Consider the following 22,532-nt stretch of genomic DNA (forward strand, 5'->3'; position numbering starts at 1 on the left):
CCCCCCCCTCAGATTGTTTCCTGGATTGGGGGAACATGGGGGGGATTGCCTTATAGATGCCCCTGGGCATAATTTGAGTTTGCATGGAGGAAGACTCAGGAGCAATGTTAGGAAATTCGTTTTCACAGATAGGGTGATAGGTGCCTGGAATGCCCTCCTGAGGGAAGTGGTGGAGAAGAAAACAGTGTTCCACATATGCATCTAACAAATAAACTGAATGTCCTTGGTATGGGCCCCAAAGTGATGGACTGGGTTAAGAACTGGTTGAGTGGATGGTTATAGAGGGTAGTAGTGCTATAGAAATAATTAATAGTAGTAGTAGTAGCGGTCAATGGAAATTGTTCTGAGGAAAGGGATATTACCAGTGGTATGCCATAACCCTGGAAGGCCCGGAAAATTTTTGAAAACCACTGAGTCCCACTGGGGTCATTTTGACCCCACATGCTATATCCATATTTTATTAGTAGTGGTGAAAACAGAGACTGTGTCTGAATTCAAAAGGGCCTGGGATAGGCACGTGGGATCTCTTGGAGAGAGAAAGAGATAATGGTTACTGTGGATGGGCAGACTTGATGGGCCATTTGGCCTTTATCTACCATTATGTTTCTATTAGTGGTTTTGTTATTAATATGGCTTTTAAATGTATGTATGTATGTGTATGATTATAGTGACTATAATTCGAGGAAACACGAATCAAAATTAATTCAAGCCCTGCTTTAATTTGATATAAGTAAACAGAAATACAAACATTATTTTAAAAATTGTTGATTTCATTATCTGTAAATGCTGTTATTAAATTTATTCAAGGTATCGTAATCATTTAAAGTTCCAAGAAACTGCAGAGCTCTTCTTCATCAACACCTTTCCAAGCATCGTTGTAAATATTTTGTCCTTCTTTATTTGTCCATTTCATGATCTCTGTGGTAACAGATTTTGAAAAATAATTTGAATGCTGTCAACAGACTATCTACATTTCTCAGCACATATCTTGTTGGCCCCGGCGTGGTTTGCATAATATTCTTAACGTTATTCCTACCAGATGCTGGCTTCACTGGTTGCTGTTGCTAGAGAGTTCCATCTTTGCCTCTCCATGCCACAGGCAGTCTATCTGATGAAGGAATGGTTAGACTCCTTGTTGATGAAGTTGAGTGAGAACCTGAACTTTCTTGACCTCTTGATCCCCTAATCCTCCCTCGACCCCGACCAACACCAACACCACCAAGGAAGACATTCTACAGCCCATTTTACTGTAATTCTTTACCAGATTCTCAACCAACTTCACATAGTTTTCAGCCTTGTAATTGTCAAGGAAGCTCCAAGCTGCTTTCTCCTTCTTAGTTAGCTTCTTGGGAAATTCCTTGTACTCCATATCTTCTTTATCTGTGGTCCAACGAAGACACCAGCTGTGACCTTTGCCTCAGACAGATTAGGGAAGATGTTTTGAAGGTACTTGAAGGTTGCCGACTCCTTATCTAGAGCTCTGACAAATTGTTTCATTAGGCCCAATTTAATGTGCATTGATAGCATCAGCACTATCCGAGGGTCTACCATGCCCACAACACACTCCTTCCTATGCTCATCTCCGTCCACAACCACAGTAAGCCTTACCACCTGAGCTGTCACATAGTAAATCTTTTTTTAATGTAGCGGCAAGTACAGCATGCCTGCGGTATTGTTTGTCACACAGCAATCCTACCACGCCTTAGCCAAAAGGGCCCCTAAATTTACTCAGCTTGGAATCAATTTGAAATGTTCCGCAAAAGAGGTAAATTTCAAAAGCATCAATGTCCTGCTCACAAAAGCCATTTTCTATACCTTTGTGGCATAGGCAATTAAGAAAAAACACTTATTACCCACAAACAAAAACAAAAAATGGTATATAAAAAAAAAATCACCATTCAGTATTTAATAACTTCTCCCCATTAATAATTTTATAAGCTCCTATTATATTCTCTCTCTATTATTAACCTCCAAGCAGATAAGACTGAAGCTACATATCATTGAAGCCTGCATAGGGACTTTTTCCAAATGAACTTAAAGACCACAGGTAGCCAGCAGGAAAAAAAGAGCAAAATGCTTTCATTGACATTTCATGTCCAATCATTGCATAAAGGAGACCAAAGCTGCACAGAAATTTCACTATGCAGGATCCTGCAAAACAGTAATAGCCATTCTGCACCACCTTCACTGACAACTTAAATATAACTTGTGCAGTGTAGAGCATAACCTATTACAGAATCACTGAATAAACACCAATTCAAAACGTGCGTTACAAATTCCATATGGAAAGTTTTAGAATTTTCAAACACAAGAGGGCTACTGTTTTTATAAGAAATCTATGGAATACTATAAAAATCTCTGGGCACTTTTCAGAGGGACTTAAAATACAAGCATAAACATATACCTGAAAACAAGCTGCTTTGAGACTGAACTACTCAATCCAAATACACGAGTTATCTTTTTAAAAAACAAAAATCCATAAATGTATGTTTGCAAATCATGTGTTTTGCTTGAGGCAGTGCATATTTTTCATTCATGACTTGCCAATGGAAATAACCATGTATGTTTTTGCTTTTCTACAGTACATCTATCAAGCAATATACATACTACTCAGCTCAATGTGATATACACTACTGTACCACAGCAGACACACCAAATTTAAAGATGTTGTTCTGATATGCCGTGCGTTGTTCTGCCTGACAGAACTTCCTTTTTTCCAAAGCTAAACTGAGAGGCTTCGAGAATAGCAAGAAGCAGACTGATTTCATTGCAGTGATGGTCAAGGCAAGTTTCCAGGGCTATGAGGGCCACTGAGAAGGAGTGAGAAGAGGAGTGCGCTGTGATGTATGTTGAGGTACCCGGAGAAAAAAGGAGAGAGAGATAGAAACATAGAAACATGATGGCAGATAAAGGCCAAATGGCCCATCTAGATGTAGATTGAGGAGGAGGAGGCAGTGGGAGAAAGAAGATAAGATATGCTGGGAGGGGAGAGAGGAGGTGGCAGCAGAAAGATGATAAGAGAGAGATATGCCGGGAGGGGAAGAAGGGAGCAGGAAGTGGCAGTGGCAGTAGAAACAGGATAAGAGGGGAAGGAGGACAGAATGAGAGGTGAAGGAAGACAGAGGCAGAGATGGGAAGAAATTGTACCCATGGAAGTAAGGGGAGAGAAAAGGGAGAAGATGGTACCAAGGAGGGGAGGGAAGGGGAGAAAAATGGGAAGAGATGGTATCCATGGAGGGGAGGGAGGCCATGGAGGGGATGAAAAAAGAGATGTACCCAGGGAGGGAGGGGAGAGAAATGGGAATATATGGTACCCATGGAAGGGGAGGGGAGAAGAGAAGAGGAGAGGAGATGGTACCCATGGAGGGGAGGGGAGTTGAGATGATTATAAAATTAAAATTTCCAGATTTTATTTTTAGTAGGGCTGAACATACAAAATTTATTTCAACTCTTTTACATTTGGATCATGTATTTAATCATGCGATTAAAATTTGAATTGATGTATAGACTTCCATAAATAGAAACATAGAAACATAGAAACATAGAAAGATGACGGCAGATAAGGGCTACAGCCCATCAAGTCTGCCCACACCATTTACCCACCCTCTTAAGTCTACTGACCCCCTAAAGTATAACTGTAATTATACTGTCACTCTACTGACCCGCTCATTCAAGTCCATACCCTAATGACCCTATCCCTTGGCATGACCCTCGTAGGGATCCCACATAGGTATCCCATTTGTTCTTGAAGTCTGGGATGCTGCGTGCCTCGACCACCTGCACTGGAAGCTTGTTCCAATGCTCAATCACTCTCTCCGTGAAGAAGTACTTCCTGGCGTCTCCACGAAACTTCCCTCCCCTGAGTTTGAGCGGATGTTCTCTTGTGGTCGAGAGTCCCTTGAGAAGAAAGACATCATCTTCCACCTCGACCCGTCCTGTGATGTATTTAAATGTCTCAATCATGTCTCCCCTCTCCCTACGCTCTTCGAGAGTGTAGAGCTGCAATTTGCTCAGTCTTTCTTCGTACAGGAGACCCTTTAGCCCCGAGACCATCCTGGTGGCCATCCGCTGAACCAATTCAATTCTGAGCACATCCTTACGGTAATGTGGCCTCCAGAATTGCACACAGTATTCCAGATGAGGTCTCACCATAGCTCTGTACAATGCATCATGACTTCAGGCTTCCTGTTGACGAAGCTTCTCTTGATACAATCTATCATCTGCCGTGCTTTAGATGAAGCCTTCTCCACTTGAGTGGCTGCTTTCATGTCAGCACTGATAATTACTCCTAAGTCTCGTTCTGCCGTAGTCCTGGTTAAAGTTTCTCCATTCAGGGTGTAAGTTCTGCAAGGATTTCTGTTACCGAGATGCATGACCTTACATTTCTTGGCGTTGAAGCCCAGCTGCCAGATCGAGGACCAATTTTCTAAAGTATGCAGGTCTTGCTCCATAGCATCCTGTAGATTATAGCCGTTTACTATATTGCATAATTTGGCGTCATCAGCGAATAAGGTTACCTTGCCTTGAAGCCCTTGAGTTAGATCCCCAATGAATATGTTGAAGAGGAGTGGGCCCAGGACTGAACCCTGTGGCACTCCGCTAGTCACCTCCGACATTTTAGAGAGGGTACCGTTAACCACCACCCTCTGAAGTCTGCCACTAAGCCAATCTTTAACCCATGCAGTTAGAGTCTCTCCTAATCCCATCGATTTCATCTTGTTCAGCAGCCTGCGGTGTGGGACGCTGTTAAACGCTTTGCTGAAGTCAAGGTACACGACGTCCAAGGACTCTCCTGAGTCCAGTCTTCTTGTTACCCAGTCAAAGAAGCTGATAAGACTGGACTGGCATGACCTACCCTTGGTGAATCCATGTTGACTGGGATCCCGGAGATTTCCCTCGTTCAGGATCGTATCTAATTTATACTTAATTAGTGTTTCCATGAGTTTACACACTATTGAAGTAAGGCTTACCGGTCTATAGTTCGCAGCCTCAGCCTTACAACCCTTTTTATTTGAGGAACGACGTTGGCTGTTTTCCAGTCTAACGGAACTTTCCCCGTACTTAGTGAGAGATTGAAGAGCATTGCCAACGGTTCCGCCAGAACATCTCTCAATTCTCTGAGCACTCTTGGGTGTAAATTGTCCGGTCCCATGGCCTTGTTTACCTTTAGCCTTGCCAGTTCGTTGTAGACGTCCCCAGGTGTGAACTCAAAATTCTGAAACGGGTCATTCACGTCTTGTTTTACCTTCAACTGTGGTCCGTGTCCCGGTGCTTCGCAGGTGAAGACTGAGCAGAAATATTCATTTAGTAGTTCTGCTTTTTCTGAATCCGCCCGCCCCCGTGTTGTTTCCGTCCGGTTGTCTAAGGCGTACTATACCGTCTGTGTTCCTTTTCCTATCACTGATATACCTAAAGAAGGATTTGTCCCCTTTTTTAATGTTTTTTTGCCAGAGTTTCTTCCACTCGAAGTTTGGCCTCCCTAACTGCTGTTTTGACCGCTGCAGATCTGGTCTTATATTCTACTTTAGTTTCTCTTCTCTGCGTACGTTTGTAGGAAAGAAATGCTTTTTTCTTCTCCTTAATGAGGTGCGAGATCTCTTCAGTGAACCATTGGGGTTTGTTGTTTCTTTGCCGTTTATCTACTGATTTTATATAGTGATTAGTTGCTTCGTGTATGGATGATTTCAGGTACGACCACATAGTTTCCACATTGCCGGTCTCTGCTTGTAATAAATAGTTTGTAATTTTATGGGAAATGTTTGTTTTCTTGACACAGGAATTTTTTAAAAATTTTGTAATATTTATCTATGGCCCCCCTTTTATCAAGCTGCGTTAGGGATTTTTATTGAAGGCTGCTGCAGTAAAATTTTGACACTCTAGAATTCCTATGAGCAGCAGAGCTTTTACTACAGCAACCCGTGATAAAAAAAACCCTAATGCAGCTTGAGAAAAGGGAGGATCTTAGTTTTTATAAGCATAATAACGTCTGCTGTTTATTATGTCTAGCAATAGTCTATGATGCTCTATTAGAGAAATTATAATAAGTAGAAAGAAATATAAGTGCCTTTTTTTAGATGGGTCTTTTGTGTTACTGATTTGAAGACTTGATGTTCTACTGAAACAGAAACCATGGACTCCTTTTACGAAGCCGCGTTAGCGGCTTTAACGCGCGCAACTTTTAATCACGCGCTACACCCCGCGCTAGCCGGAAAACTACCGCCTGCTCAAGAGGAGGCGGTAACGGCTAGCACAGCCGGCAGTTTAGCGCGCACTATTACACGCGTTAAACCGCAAACGTGCCTTCGTAAAAGGAGCCCCATATCTTTTATATTCAGCTATAATCTGCTTCTTGTTGCACAAGTTCTGGTATGTAAGATTTTTCTTGGAATATGTTTTTTTAACTGTCTTTATACATGCATATTTTAATTGGTTTTGGAATACTGGTAGTTTGTTACAGTTCTACTCCCAAGAAACAGTGTTAACAAAGCATGGCCATTCCAGGTGTTTACACCAGTGGTTCCCAACCCTGTCCTGGGGGATCACCAGGCCAGTTGGGTTTTCAGGATAGCTTTAATGAATATGCATGGAGCAGATTTGCATGCTTGTCACCTCCATTATATGTAGATCTCTCTCATGCATATTCATTAGGGCTATCCTGAAAACCCGACTGGCCTGAGGGTCCTCCAGGACAGAGTTGGGAACCACTGGTTTACACCATTTAGTTCATAAAGAGAATTTTTGAAAAAAAAAATGTTGGTTGAACTCTTGATTTTTCTATCTGGTCTGTTTTGGTTGTTGTTCCTTTAAATAGTGACTTTTTTATTTTTTATTTTTTTTTTAAAAGGGTTTGTCTAAAAATCCCTTTTTTCACTACTGTTCCCTTAATTACTCTTTCACATTTTCAGCCTCTTTCCCTCATCTTTCCTTTCTGTTCAAGCCTACCTCCTATTCCCTTTTGTGCTCCCCCCCCCCCCAGACCACTGTTCTCTGTCTCCAAAGCCTATAATCTTCTTTCCTTCCTTTTTTCTCTGAACCCAAGCAGTGATCATTTTGACTCTAATGATGACTGCTGAGTGCTGTCTCTTTGAATTCTTTGGAAGATGGGGCAATTCATAAATAAATATGCATAACATTCAGTCATAAACTGGAATTTCTTTGAATGAAACTCCAGGAAAGGAATCAACTTACCAGGAAGGGAATCAACTTATTTTTCGCTCCATAAGATGCACCTGACCATAAGACGCATCCTAGATTTAGCGAAGTAAAACAAGAAAACAAACATTCTGAACCAAATTCTCCCTGCCAGGTTCTGCACCCAACCCCACACTCCTTGCCAGGCTCTGTACCCTGTCCTGGCCTACCACTAGACCACCAGAGGGGGGACAGGGTACAGAGCTTGGCAGGGAGGGGGGACAGGGTACAGAGCCTGGCAAGGAGTGCGGGGTTGGGTGCAGAGCTTGGTAGGGAGAATTTAGAAACATAGAAACATAGAAAAAAGCGGCAGAAAATGGCTATAGCCCACCAAGTCTGCCCATTCCAAGTATCCCCCCCTGAATTTACTCCCTTAAAGATCCCACAAGAGTATCCCATTTTTTCTTAAAATCCGTCACGCTGCTGGCCTTTATCACCTGGAGTGGGAGTCTGTTCCAATGATCCACCACTCTTTCGGTGAAGAAGTACTTCCTGGAGTCGCCATGAAACTTCCCTCCCCTGATTTTCAGCGGATGCCCTCTGGTGGTCGAGGGTCCCATGAGCCAGAAGATATCATCTTCTGATTCGATGCGTCCCGTGATGTATTTATACGTTTCAATCATATCTCCTATCTTATCTTATCTTATCATATCTTATCATATCAATCATATCTTACTCCTATCAAGTCCTATCAAGTCCACAATCACTACTCAAGCCTGACTCTGTACATTGTTTAAATCCGCCAAAGATTACCTGTTTTCTTCAACTGTTTTTCCGCCCCCCCCCCGATCCAGCAGGAGGACATTTTACCATAAAAAAGCCAGCGCACAACACCAACACGAGCCAGCCAGATCGGGCCGGCGTGGGAGCCCTGCTCCGCCCCCCCGATCCAGCAGGAGGACATTTTACCATAAAAAAGCCAGCACACAGCACCAACACGAGCCAGCCAGATCGGGCCGGCGTGGGAGCCCTGCTCCGCCCCCCCCCCCGATCCAGCAGGAGGACATTTTTCCTTAAAAAAGCCAGCGCACAGCACCAACACGAGCCAGCCAGATTGGGCCGGCGTGGGAGCCCTGCTCCGCCCCCCCAGATCCAGCAGGAGGACATTTTACCATAAAAAAGCCAGCGCACAGCACCAACACGAGCCAGCCAGATCGGGCCGGCGTGGGAGCCCTGCTCCGCCCCCCCCCGATCCAGCAGGAGGACATTTTACCATAAAAAAGCCAGCGCACAGCACCAACACGAGCCAGCCAGATCGGGCCGGCGTGGGAGCCCTGCTCCGCCCCCCCCCCGATCCAGCAGGAGGACATTTTACCATAAAAAAGCCAGCGCACAGCACCAACACGAGCCAGCCAGATCGGGCCGGCGTGGGAGCCCTGCTCCGCCCCCCCCCGATCCAGCAGGAGGACATTTTACCATAAAAAAGCCAGCGCACAGCACCAACACGAGCCAGCCAGATCGGGCCGGCGTGGGAGCCCTGCTCCGCCCCCCCCGATCCAGCAGGAGGACATTTTACCATAAAAAAGCCAGCGCACAGCACCAACACGAGCCAGCCAGATCGGGCCGGCGTGGGAGCCCTGCTCCGCCCCCCCCGATCCAGCAGGAGGACATTTTACCTTAAAAAAGCCAGCGCACAGCACCAACACGAGCCAGCCAGATCGGGCCGGCGTGGGAGCCCTGCTCCGCCCCCCCAATCCAGCCGGAGGACATATTACATTCAAAAACGACCCAGCGCACCACTTCACAGAAGCCAGCCAGATCGGGCCGGCGTGGGAGCCCTGCTCCGCCCCCCCGAACCAGACATCAAAAATGAAGCTCTCCCTGCATACACACACACTAGCCACCCTTTTGATAATCCTCCTCATTTCTAGTTGGAAAGCAGCAGCAAACAACTTACCCACCACAACCACATCCTCCAGTACAACCAACTTCCAACTTCCCAACAGAAGAATACTCACACCAAGAAACTCGAACCACCACGCCAGCACTCAACACTCCATCACTGTTACCTGGAGAAGAAGATCAACACTTCCGAAAACAAAATCTCATCCATCTCCCACAACACTCATATACCCGGAAACAACTCACATTCCCCAGACTGACACGACCTCCCTTACATGTGCCTATGTTAACATCAGAGCACTAGGACCCAAAACAGAAAACATAAAAAATTGGATAAAAACAGAAAAACTTGACTGCCTATTCCTCACTGAAACCTGGTTAACCTCAGACACAGACCCTAGAATAAAAGAAGTATGCCCGCCAGGATACAAAATAACAGTAACCTGCAGAGAGAAAAAAAGAGGAGGAGGACTAGCAATAATATTCAAGAACTCCCTAACTCTAAACATACTTGAGAAAACATCCACTCCACAAATGGATTTCCTAGCGTGTCAACTCACAAACCCAACACTAAAAAACTCTCTAAACTGCTTGCTCTGCTACATAACACCAGGAAACTGGACCACAGTGAGACCTGAATTTGAAAACTTCATCTACCAAAACTCACTAACAGCTGAATATAACCTCATCCTAGGAGACCTAAACCTACACCTAGAAGACACAACCTCCACACCAGCAAATAACTGTCTATCCTTCCTCAATGCCCTATCCTTCCAGATCCTAAACCCACAAACCACTCATGAAAAAGGTCATCAACTGGACATTGCTGCATTCATGTCTCACCAACCATCCAATCCAGCAATCCAAACTCCTAATGGAACATGGTCCCCATCCCTATGGTCAGACCACTACATTTATAACTTCAACATCAATTGGACCAAGACCAAACACACACCTCAATCAAAAAAAAACACATATACCTCACGCAAACATATCGACCCAACCATTTTCTGGTCAAAGGTAGACGAAACTATCCAAGACTGCGACCCAAAAAACTTCATCTCCCACTGGAAAAATGTATCCACCAACATCCTTGATGATCTGGCACCCCTACAAACCAAAACCAGAACCAGCAGGAAATCAGACCAATGGTTTGATAATGAATTACTCCAACTCAAAAGACAGTGTAGAAGATTAGAAAGAAAATGGAGAAAAAAGAACCAAGATCAAACAAAAACCGACTGGAAAAAAATCAACAAACAATACAAAAATCTACTAAAAGATAAGAGGAAAAGCTACTACACTAATCTCATAGGCACGGAAACCCAAGATTCCAAAAAAATATTCCAAATCCTGAAAGAATTAACAGACACCAAACCATACACTACCACCACGAACACACCTCCACCATCACCCACCCTCTTAGCAGAACACTTCAAGAACAAAATCACCAACACCAGAGCCACACTCATCCTTAACCCATCCCATCAAAATCCAACCACAATCCACCCTACAGGAAAAGAGGCAATCGCAGCAGACAGAATTTGGACTCAATTCCCTAACATACAATGGTCAGAATTCAACAAATTCTACAAAAAATACAGCCATGCCTCCTGTGACCTCAACCATTGCCCCTCATATCTCCTTACCACCTCCAGTGTAAAATTCCGCACCATAACTCTACAATGGATCCAATTCACGCTCACAGAAGGCACATTCCCTGCTGACCTCAGCGAAATTGTCATCACCCCAATCCAAAAAGACCCAAAAGCACCACAAAACCTCCCATCTAACTTTAGACCTATAGCCTCAATTCCGCTATATGTCAAAATTATAGAAGGCCTTGTAGCCAAACTCCTCACCAATTACATAGAGGACCATAACCTACTCCACCCCATGCAATCAGGCTTCAGAACAAACTTCAGCACAGAGACACTACTAGGCTCCCTTATGGATACCGTCAGACAACAACTTAGTACAGGGAAAAAAATGCTACTCATACAACTGGACCTATCGGCGGCATTCGACCTAGTAGACCACAACATCCTTCTACAGATCTTAGATGCAATAGGCATCTCAGATAAAGTATACTCCTGGTTTGAAGGATTCCTAAAACTCAGAACCTACAGTGTAAAATCAAACAAAGAAAAGTCAGAATCCTGGTCAAACCCCTGCGGCGTACCACAAGGATCTCCACTATCCCCTACCCTCTTCAATCTCTACACTGCTTCTCTAGGAACGCATCTGGATAATCTAGGCATAACCTCCTATAGTTATGCGGATGACATCACCATCCTCGTCCCATACGATCATTCTAAACCTACCATGACAGACAAACTTCACCAAACACTTGAAGCAGTCACAACCTGGATGAAAAATCACAAACTTAAACTCAACCAAGACAAAACCAAATTCATCCTCCTAGAAAATGACAAAATCCAAACCACAACCAACCTAGACATAAACGCAACCAAATATCCCATCCAAACCACCATAAAACTACTAGGCATGACCATAGACAGATGCTGCACTATGCAACCACAAATAAATAAAACAATTCAAAAATCATTCGCAATCATGAGAAACCTGAGACAAGTCCGAAAATTCTTTGAAAGAACACAATTCCAACTTATAGTACAATCCCTAATACTAGGTATATTGGACTACTGTAACATACTCTTCCTTCCATGTCCTGCAACTACGATAAGACAACTCCAAACAATCCAAAATACAGCTTTGAGACTCATCTACTCATTGAAAAAACATGACCACATCACTGAAGCCTTCATCAACTCACACTGGCTCCCAATCCAAGAAAGAATCCATTTCAAATTTTACTGCATATTATTTAAAACCCTACACGGAGACAGCCCATCATACCTGAACAATCGCCTCATCCAAGCACCCAGTACCAGACACAGAAAAACGCACTCACCATTCATACCCCCCCCAATCAAAGAAGTAAAAAGAACAAAACTACACGACGGCCTCCTAGCCACTCAAGCCGCAAGACTGGACAACCAGATCTCCAACCTTCTGATGACCACCCCAGACTATAGGACATTCAGAAAAGAAATAAAAACCACACTTTTCAAGAAATTCCTGAAACAGCAATAACAACACGACCTCTAAATGCTCTTAAGATCTACAACTTACCTCTCTAGCTAATCATTGTAATTCTGTCTTTTTTAAATTAACCTTTTGTAATCCGCCTTGAACCGCAAGGTAATGGCGGAATAGAAATCCCTAATGTAATGTAATGTAATGTAATCTCCCCGTTCTCTTCTTTCAGAATGTTTGTTTTCTTGTTTTCCTCCTCTAAATCTAGGATGCGTCTTATGGTCAGGTGCGTCTTATGGTGCAAAAAATATGGTAAGTTGATTCCCTTCCTGGCTTCTGCTAGTAATTACAATCAATGTGTATAAGTGACCCTTACAGGTGGGTAAAGGGTAAATGAATCAGGATTGAATGGAAACTGAATTGTATGCGACTCCTTGCAAAGAATTGTAATGATAGATGGGTTAGAGAACTAAGGAGAAAAAAACTGGAAATCACATATAAATGCTCCTGATGCATCAAGTTTTGCATTTCCCTTACCATTCATAAATGAGTGATGTTGGGACCGCATAGCTAGAAGTCAATTTCTGGGTAGCCTCAGGAGTATAATGAGTGAACCCATGCATTTCTTCTCTGGCCTCACTCCCTGCTGCTCCCCAAAGCAATAAAAATAAACACATTGGCTGGCCAGGATCCCCAAGCCCAGCTATCTGAAGATCTCCTTCACTGGAATCCCCTGACCCATCTGAACATTGTGGAAGTCAGCGGTGTGCTCCCAGAAGCCAAAATCAGTACTCCTCATGCATGCTCAGTTGATCGCTAAAACAGTGTTCAGAAGGCCCAGGGGGTTCTTATTGACATCTTCAGCTGGTTGGGGATCCCTACCAACTACTTCTAGGTGTACTGCTCCTGGGTGGGCCTGGGTTGAAAGTAGGTGGGCTCCTACCCACCTGGGCCCACAGGGGCAAGTTGCAATTAGGCAGTAAGCTCTGGTGAGTTAGGTCAAAATAAATATATAAAGACATTTTGAGAGGTTATCATATATGTTAGATCCTTTGTACCATAAACCGTCTAGATGCCTAAAAAACTCAGAATCATATAAACAGTATAGTGATAATACTTAGGGTTATCATATTTGTGAAGACAAAAAAAGGATTTATGGCACCACCCCTTGCCCCGCCCCTCACCTAGGTGGTTGCCTGCTGTGTGCAGTCAGGGTCATAGCAAGCTATAATTGCATTCCATGCAACTTGCCCTCCATGGCACCCCCTTCCTTTCTTATGCTGTACCCATGATATATCAGACTTTCAGTTGTGAGTCTATAAAATACTGAGTGGAGTGGATCAACCCTTGAGTTGATAACCATGTGGAAACAACATTAAAGAGTTCTCCAGCTGTAACAGATGTGAAGCATCAGGGGCAATTGAAAACACCAACCAAACACCAAAATAGCAGACTCTGTGGACTTTATTTCAAAGCCTAGCCAGGAAAACTAGCTATCTTTCCTGACCATAGTCAGGTTCAGTACCTCTCCCTCCCAGCTTTTTAAAAACATTCAGTCAGGGCCGGATTTAGATGAAAAGAGGCTATTTCACTTATGAAGCCCTTTCACCTCCCATTTTTAAGTTTGTAAATTACATGAGAGATAATAAAATACATATTACTGTGATATATATCAATATATTAAATGAAACATGTTGTTATTGGTATTAACCTTTATAAGAAATGTGACACGGATCTTGAGACCCTAGGCTGAAGCCTAGTTAGCCTATAGCATTAAAAAAGCTAGGAAAAATTTTTACGGTGACAAAATTATCAGATCCAATAATCAAAGCAGAACTCTAACATTTGGCGCACTTTAACGTCTAATAATGAGTCATCTATACATCCTTTCTCCCCAGTAGTGGCCGATCTAGCAAAAAAATGTAATGAAAAGGTCGCTGCTATAAGAAACTTTTTCTTCATCAGTTTCTTACAATTTTCTGGTGACCAGCAACATTAATCTTAACCCAGTAGACAGAACTTGGACAGCCTTTGAGTATGTATCTTAGGCTCAGGTTTCAAATTGTGTCACAAACTAAGATCTTGTAAATGTGCCTTGGATCCATTTCCTTCATACCTATATGAGAAAATTCCCACCTAGGCTATTTCATCTCTTACCAGATGAATTCTGCCTTACTGTCAGGTCTATTTACTGCAGAGACTCCACTACTGAAAAAAACTGATCTAGACCCATCTTCACCTAAAGTGAATATTCCTCTCCTGGGTCTATCATATCTGCTCAGCTATCATCATACTTAGAGAGATTTTCCATTCTTCTACCTTGCCAATATGGTTTCAGACCCAACTTCAGTACTGAATCTCTATTGGTCGCACTAATTTCAAAGGTTCAGAAACCACATTCACGTAATAAGTTTGCAATCATATTACAATTTGATCTATCTGCGGCCTTAGACATCGTTCACTACAATATCTTGATCTACCAACTTTCTGAGATAGGCATTGATTCTACAGTCATAGACTGGTTCTCAAAATTCTTTACGATCTCACTCATATACTATCAATATGAATGGCACCATGTCATCTTCTTGGAAGCCACTATGCAGAGTCCCACAAGGATCACCTCTGTACCCTATTCTTTTGTCTACTTTAAAACTTTTCCATCTATCTCCCTTTGAAACATTTTATACATATTGTGGCCAGGCCAAGCTCTCAGCTAGCAAAAGACCTGGCTCGGCCAGATTTGGGGCGCCTTTGATTTGGTTGGTGAAAAGAAAAACACGGAGTTTCCTGGATTCAGTTCAAAACAATGTTTACTCTTTATTTGTCCATAAAGTTAAAAAAAAACAAATTATCAGGTTTAAATCCAGTAATAATTTAAATGAAGTTCAGTCTTCGCTGCCGCCTGGGTAAAGCATCCATTATTGTATTTCATTTCAAAGTTCATTGCCACCAGGCTTCATTTGCCTCTAATACTAATGTCAAAATAATATCATAGTCTCTGTTGGGACCCCAACCTGCAGATAGCTGGGTTCCCTCTTCGGGAGCGCTCTGCCAGCTTACTCCACTCTCTTTAGGCAATGCCTGGTACATCATGGCCAGTCCAAACAATAAACAAAAACAGTGCTCATTGACTTTTAACTTCTCAGCTTTCACTGCTTTTCTCTCTTGGAACTTCTCCCATTTTGCCCAGCAGCGGGGGTGGAAACAAAACAACCCTTCCTGTGCATACAGCTGTTCTATGCCCCACCCAAGTTTCCAAGCACCCCTTTCTACTTCACGGAAGTTTAGAAGTTTGTTCACGGAATGGCTAATTCCCCTAGCACTTGTGCTTGGTCCCTGTTTCTTATCAGCACTCTGTAGCCCTCCCCCAGCACCTATACTTCCTAGCTCATTTAATATTCTGGCTAGAGAAACGTTTGCAAAGAGCAGTGCTGGTGAGCAGTTTCATTATAGCTCCATGCCTTCTTCTGACAAATTATATTCTTCTGGGATATTAGGATGGCTCTCCCAGCCCATACTACTGGTATCACAGTCATCATCAGCTATTTCCATGCTTTCTGCATTTACATTTTCCCATTCCCCTACCCCTTCAGGGTAGTTAGAAGAGCTGGCTGGCCAAGTTTCCCCTTCCCCTGCTGTAGCATAACTTTGCCTTTCCCTTACAAATTCCTCTGCAAGGTCCCAGTACTTAGCTGCTTGGGGAATCTCTGTCTGTCCTTCTCTGGGTGGAAAAGAGCTGCCTTTCTGTCTCTTTGGAGGGAATGTCCAGTGTGGAGCTGTGGGCTGGGCTCAAATCTCCCTTTCAAACTTAGCTGGGTTTAATTTATTTTCCTTCTGCTTCAGGTCTGCAAGCTTACGTGCTTGCAGTTTCCGAAGTGTAGCCCCGCCCCTTTCTGGGTTGATTTTCTGTTTCACAGCTTGGTTTTGCAGGGAAACTTCTCTGCTCTTGGGAAAGGAATAATGGCAATTAGACCATGGTTTGGGAGCTCTCCCTACTGGGTTTCCTGGTAGATGGCTCTCTTGTTTTAACCCTGCTTGTTTTACTCTGCCTAAAACACTATTCTCTGGCTGCTGAACTGGCTTAAGTTTAGGGATTAAGGGTTTTAGAGCAGGGTTTTTCATCATGATAGGAGCTTCCCTGTCACAATATGCAGATGAAATCTTTGTCCTTCTTGAGATAGATTCGAATCTCACAAAGCTCGCTGAGAATATAATAGCATGCGTAATGAAACTTCAATCTTGGGCCCTTTACTGTGCAAATGAAGCTAAATGATTCCAAAATTGGCTTGGCCCAAAACTAGATCAACTACCATCATCCATTTCATTGCCTTCTGGATTTTTACTGCAGATTGAATTCTCAAGTAAAGTTTAGGGTGTCGTTATAGACTCAACACTTTCATTCAATGACCATCTTAATTCGCTGGTAAAAAAAAAAGTTTCGTTAGTCTCCATATGCTGAGGAAAGTGAGATCTTGTTTCCACCACCAACATTTTACTACCCTTGTATAATCAATCATTCTTTTGAGGTTGGATTATTGTAATTCGGTCTATCTAAGTCTAACCAAGAAAAGTCTTCAAAGACATCAACAGATACTGTGGCTAGATTGATCTTTGCAAAAAGCAAATTTGATCATGTTTCCCTGCTTTTGTTAAAACTTCACTAGCTTCCAGTAATCTCTAGGGTTTATTTTAAATGTGCCTGCCTAACATTTAAGATCTTGCATGGCACTCTTCCTCCTTTAATTCCTCTATCTTGGAATTCTGCAAGACCTGATATTACCAGATCTATCCAAAAGCTTAAATTATCTTTCCCCTTGTTAAAAGGCGTTATCTATATTGGAAAATTAGGGAAATCTCTTTACTTTAAAATTACTGAGCTTTTGGGATAATTTTCTTGCCAGCTGCATAACTTAGGCTCTTTCCAATTATTTCGAAAACATCTGAAAATGTGGCTATTTTCATAAATGTACATTTTATTTATTTATTTAAAAATTTATATACTGCATAAATACTATGCAATTTACAAAATTACATGCATACATATTAAAAATACTAGCACATGTTTCAACAGAACAAACACAATAAAACATTAACAGTTGCATTATTAAAACCTTTTTACAAATTCATCCAACAAGATGGAAAGACAAATCCCATAAAAACATTTACAGGGTGGTAAGGCTTCAGCAGCAAATAGCATTAGCACATGAAGGCATTAATAATTGTGTTTTCAACATTTTCTTAAAATTCAGTCTCCCATCACAAAATCGCAGAATACCAGGCAGCGCATTCCAAAGCTGCCTTCTTTATAATCACTAATTCATATTATATTTTCCTTTCTTTAAAACTCTGGTGAACCGTGCCGACCTCTATCCTTATAGAGAAGATGCAGGATATAAGCTTGGAGGAACATAATCAAAAGAAACGTCTAAGTCTGTTTTTGGACTGTCGCTAGTTGCCCAAAGTCAGCTAAGTAAAATGTCCATTCCTGAAAAATACATCCAAAATCTTTTTTTTTCAAAAATCATCTAGTTGGACAACCAGCCGTTTGATCATCCAGACCGCTAAGTCGTCTATCGTTATACCCCATTCTCGTCCAAAAATTTGTCCAAGTCAAAAACGCCCAGAACAAGACCTTTTGAATGTGGGCAGGGTCAGAAAAGTGATGGACTGGACACCCAAACATTTCACCAGAGTAGCGGGGTACCTTACAGAGCACTGCTGTGAAACGTCACAAAAAGGGTGCCACAATTTCACCACAATTCCCTTATAGGTCATGGTGAGCCCCCTCTCCCCAAAAAACACCCCCAGAACCTACTAGACCCAACTGCCTACTACCCCAATAGCCCTTATGGGTGCAAGTGCCACTGATATGGTAGTACAAAAGGGTTTTGGGGGGGTGCACATGTTTCACCATGAATGCAGTGATTAGAGTGGCTTATGGGCCTGGGTCCTCCTCTCCATGGTTCACTGACCCAACCCCAAGAACACTTAAGCCTCCCCTGTGCAGCTCTACGAGGCTTTCCTATGACAGGCTGCCAGGTGCTGATGTTCTGGAGGCAGATGTGTATGTTTTTATTACAATTTTTAAGATATTTGGGGGGGGTCAGTGATTACTCGGGCAGTGTGTGGGGGTCTGTACTTTGTGTCTGTAGTGCTTATCTAATCACTTTGGATACCTTTCTGCCACTTAGACCTGTCTTTACATGGCCCAAGTCACAACGTAAAACTTCCATCCAGGCAGCCTCGTTAAACTTTCGATTATACTTGAAGTACGACTAAGTTTAGATCAGCCCACATCCTGCCCAAATCCCACCCTCACTTCTCCTCCTAAAATGCCCCTTTTAGCTCTAGTCGTACAGCAGCATTGACAAGGCCTAAGTTGTTTTTAGGTACATCTAAATCCAGTTTCGATTATCAGCACTTGGATGACTTGTCTTTTAGATCGTCCAAGTACCAATTCAGGTGGGATTTTAGACGTACAGTACTTGTTTTTTTTATTATAAGCCCCTTAAGGTTTAGTTTAGTTTAAAAGGCATCAACTTAACCTTTGCAGTGAGTACTGGAACATCAATACACCCATTGTAAAACTAAACAACAGTCAATGCCAACAGAAAAGCATGATTTTTTTTTGCATGCACAGAACACAGATATACTCTCACCCAGTATAGAATAAGTAACCGCAGACAAAAAAGAGAATACGTAGACAGCAATGAAACTGCACCCTAAGAAGCCAGATTCTGCATAGAATGCAGCACCACATAAACAGTGATGCATATTAGAAAATGATACAGTGGCTGTACGGTAACCCGCCAAAATGGTGGGGGAGAAAAAGTACAGGGGTACAGGGTACAGGGACAAGGCCATCCACCGCACCGTGGAGCGGTGAATGGCCTTGTCCCCGCAGTTAAGGGAGGGAATGCGCACGGTCCCCTCCTCCTTCCTACCTACCCGAATCTATTGATCGATCTCCCTCCCTCCCACTTACCTTCCCGGCGTGTTTTCAGTAACTTCTTCACAAAGCCGTCAGAGCCTGCAAGCAGTAGCGTGCATGTGTGGGCGGAAGCTTCTCCTCCGACATCAGGGCCTTCCCTCTGCAAGACCCACCTATGCGGGAAACAGTAAGTTGAAACAGAAGCAGGGCTCGCAGAGGGAAGGCCCCAACACCGGCAGCCTGTTTTAATCACTGCTGCGTCACCGAAGAGGGCTGAGAGGAAGGGCGTGCAGGTTAAGGTGGGAGAGGAAGGAGCTCCGGAACACGAAGCCGACCTGGGCTGGCATGATTTCTTTTTCAGTGCTGCCACCGCCGTCCCCCCAAAAAGCAAAAACCAGACTAAAGAGGTAAATTTAAAAAGCTGCCCAGATGCCCAAGGGAGTCCTCAAAAAAGGACATGTTCAGGGAATCCTAGATAATACTAATTCTATAATCCTCAAGTAGATTCTTACCTGTGTGCAAAACAAGCAACTGCATTCCTGAAGAGACATCATCATGTCACGGGAATGCTCACCTAGACATAACCTGCAGGTGATTAGAGGTTCCAGAGCAAGTTCCCCTGATGCAGACATTGCAGTTATCAGAGTGTGATGGCAGACCCTGCCAGCGGAAGCCATTGGCTCCAGTTTTGCCACTCTGGTCCTTCAAGCCCTACAAAACAAACAAAAAGATTACATCAGCTGAAGTTAAACAAGAAAAAAAATTGTGAGTAATGCCAGGAGTTCAAAAATGCAATTCTTAGAACTCGCCTCCAAAGCGACCGGTTTATAATCTGATTTGTCTGTGTGACAGTGGCAGTATCTGTATCTGCAGGCTGCAAAGTATTCTGACAGGTTCTGGCTTTACATTTCTGTAAGCATTCAGAATTTTGGATATATACTCATGGGTGTCAATATGGGGATGGCCACAGGGGCCATGGCCCCCCAACTGTGGTCAGCGGTCAGAAGAGTTATGGCTCTCCCGATTCCCCCCCACCCACCTCCTCCCCGGCCGCTCTCATTTTAAATCTTCAGGCAGCCATTATCAGCAACAAGTGAGCCTGCTGCCGTTGGTGTGCCCCGGAAGTCTTCATTCTACAGCGTTAAGTTGCTGCAGATAAAGGCTTCCAGGCAGGCTAACCTCCAGGGCAGGTTTCCAGGGCAGCCCGAAGATTTAAAATGACAGTGGCTGAGGAGGAGGTAGGTGGTGGAGCCAGGAACCGGAGAGGGAGATCTAGGGTGGAGTTTTTGGGCATCTCCCAACAAAAAGCATTCCGCTGCCTATGGATATACTTCCATCCATGCCTTTATAAATTGCTTTCTTAAGAAACTAAACTAAAAGCATTTCCACAGGTATAAACAGTGTTTTACATGTACAAAATAGGATTTTATCATTCAATATGCTGGTAAATTAATGCATGTGCAGCTTGCTTGCACATATGTTTAACCAAACTAATGAAGATGTACTCATCATGAGGGATGGGGAGGTATTAGCATTTATGCAAATTTATGCATAAATTAACCCCCTCATTTTTGCATGTCAAATGTCAGTTGTGCATATATATTCACGTAAATTTCCTGGGCCATTTTTGAAAGTGCAACGTATACTTTAGCGTGCACTTATCAGTTAGTTCACCTTAGTAAGAGGAGGGGGGTTTGTTTACGAGGACCTAGCTAAAGGTAGACAAAGCAATGGGGCCAAATGAGATACAAACAAGGCTGCTAAAGGAAATTGGAGTTCTGGTGGCTCCACTGTCTGACCTTTTTTTTAATGGTTATTTAGAGTCAGTAGTAGTACCAGAGGATTGGAGAAGGGCGGATGGGGTCCTTCTCAACAGCAGCAGAATAGAGAATGACACGGTGACAAAATTCATCATCGTTCCCGTCCCTGCGGATAACCGCGGGAAACCATCTTTATGTTATTCTTTAAGGAGAGAGGGAAGAATCAGAGTATGAATGGCCACAACCACTGACCCGCAAGCTTTGCTTTGAAGAATGCTGGTGTAGAAGGACTGAGGTTGAAACAGACACTACAGAATGACAGTCTCTGGTATCCAGAGCAGATATTGTGATGTCATAATGCCTCATTCCACCAGTGCCTAAGAGCCAATCACATCAGTGATGTCACAATGGCTCACATAAGAATCAGAGTGATGTCACAATGGCTTCATTATCCTTGGCTCACATAAGAATCAGAGTATGAATGGCCACAACCACTGACCCGCAAGCTTTTCTTTGAAGAATGCTGGAGTAGAACAACCTGAGGTTGAAACAGACACTAAAAAATGACCATGGGATTATTTCCCGCGGTTATCCGGACGGTGATGAATTTTGTCATCGTGTCATTCTCTACAGCAGAAGTAAAAAGGCAGCTGGGAATTACAAGCCTGTTAGTCTGACCTCAGTGGTAAGTACATTAATGGAAACACTTTTAAAATGGATGATAATGGCTTCACACTGTTTTATAGAATCCAGTGGCTTGCAGGACCCAAGTCAGCATGGTTTTACTACAGGGAGGACTTGTGTTTCTAGGCTTCCAGGAGCTTTTTTTAAAGAATGCATGAGCACTTTATAACGCTGTGCTGCCTGTTACGTGACCATCCTATGTGAAATTACCACCAGAAAAGATAAGTTCTTAAAGATATTAGTTATGATATTGTTTTATTACAACATAAGGTGGTATAAGACATAAATGGTGCTATGATGGTCTGATGGCAGCCTGTGTTTTGTTTTATACTCTCAAGCACTGAAGGTTGTGGGTCTGAGCACTATTTAAAATAATATTTTAATGAACAGTATAAAATTCATAATATTTTGATATATATGTAGGTCATGTCAGATAAATGTGATTATTTTTCATTACTGTTATGCCCAGATATCTGGATCAAGGGAGAGTGCTAGATGTCATATACTTAGCCAGTGACATATAAATAAGTGCCTTCAGTAAAGGCCCTAAAAAACTAAATGGGTTAGAAACTGTTGAGTGGAAGGTGACAAAGGGCAGAGGAAAATTAAGTTGACTCTGAGAAAAGAAATGTTACCAGTGATGTGCTGTAAGGATCAGTTCTTGATCTGAATAAAACCTGTTCTATTCTAAAAAAAAACAAAACATTTCTGTAAACAATTAGGACTATCTGCAAAGTTTACCTTTTGGGGGATGACACCAAAAAGTGCTCCTCTAATGGTCTAGAATTTGGCAGCTAAGATTTAGGGCTCCTTTTACAAAGGCGTCCTAGCGGGTTTTAGCGCCCGCTAGGCGCTACTGCCTCCTCTTGAGCAGGCGGTAGTTTTTCGGGTAGCACGCGCTAACCCGGTGCACGCGCTAAAAACGCTAGCGCACCTTTGTAAAAGGAGCCCTTAACGCTAAAAAAAATGCAGTGCCACCCATTTGGGTTGCAAAAACACAAAGGAGCGGTGCAGTATAGGAGGCAAAGTACTTCTGTGCACAAAAGAGGAGCGAGACATAGGGA

At 43.1% G+C, this 22,532-nt stretch overlaps 1 protein-coding gene across 1 annotated transcript in view; it reads right to left on the bottom strand.

Moving 5' to 3' along the window:
* RNF144B (ring finger protein 144B) overlaps window positions 1-22,532 on the bottom strand; it is a 145,015-nt gene that overhangs the window by 75,492 nt on the left and 46,991 nt on the right. Inside the window, exon 2 of the mRNA XM_033934960.1 lies at window positions 19,537-19,735. Within this exon, the coding sequence (XP_033790851.1) occupies window positions 19,537-19,701 (165 nt within the window). The 5' untranslated portion in view covers window positions 19,702-19,735. The remainder of the gene's footprint in view (window positions 1-19,536; window positions 19,736-22,532) is intronic.

Source organism: Geotrypetes seraphini, chromosome 2 (assembly GCF_902459505.1).
Source record: "Geotrypetes seraphini chromosome 2, aGeoSer1.1, whole genome shotgun sequence".
Taxonomy (NCBI): Eukaryota; Metazoa; Chordata; class Amphibia; order Gymnophiona; family Dermophiidae; genus Geotrypetes; species Geotrypetes seraphini.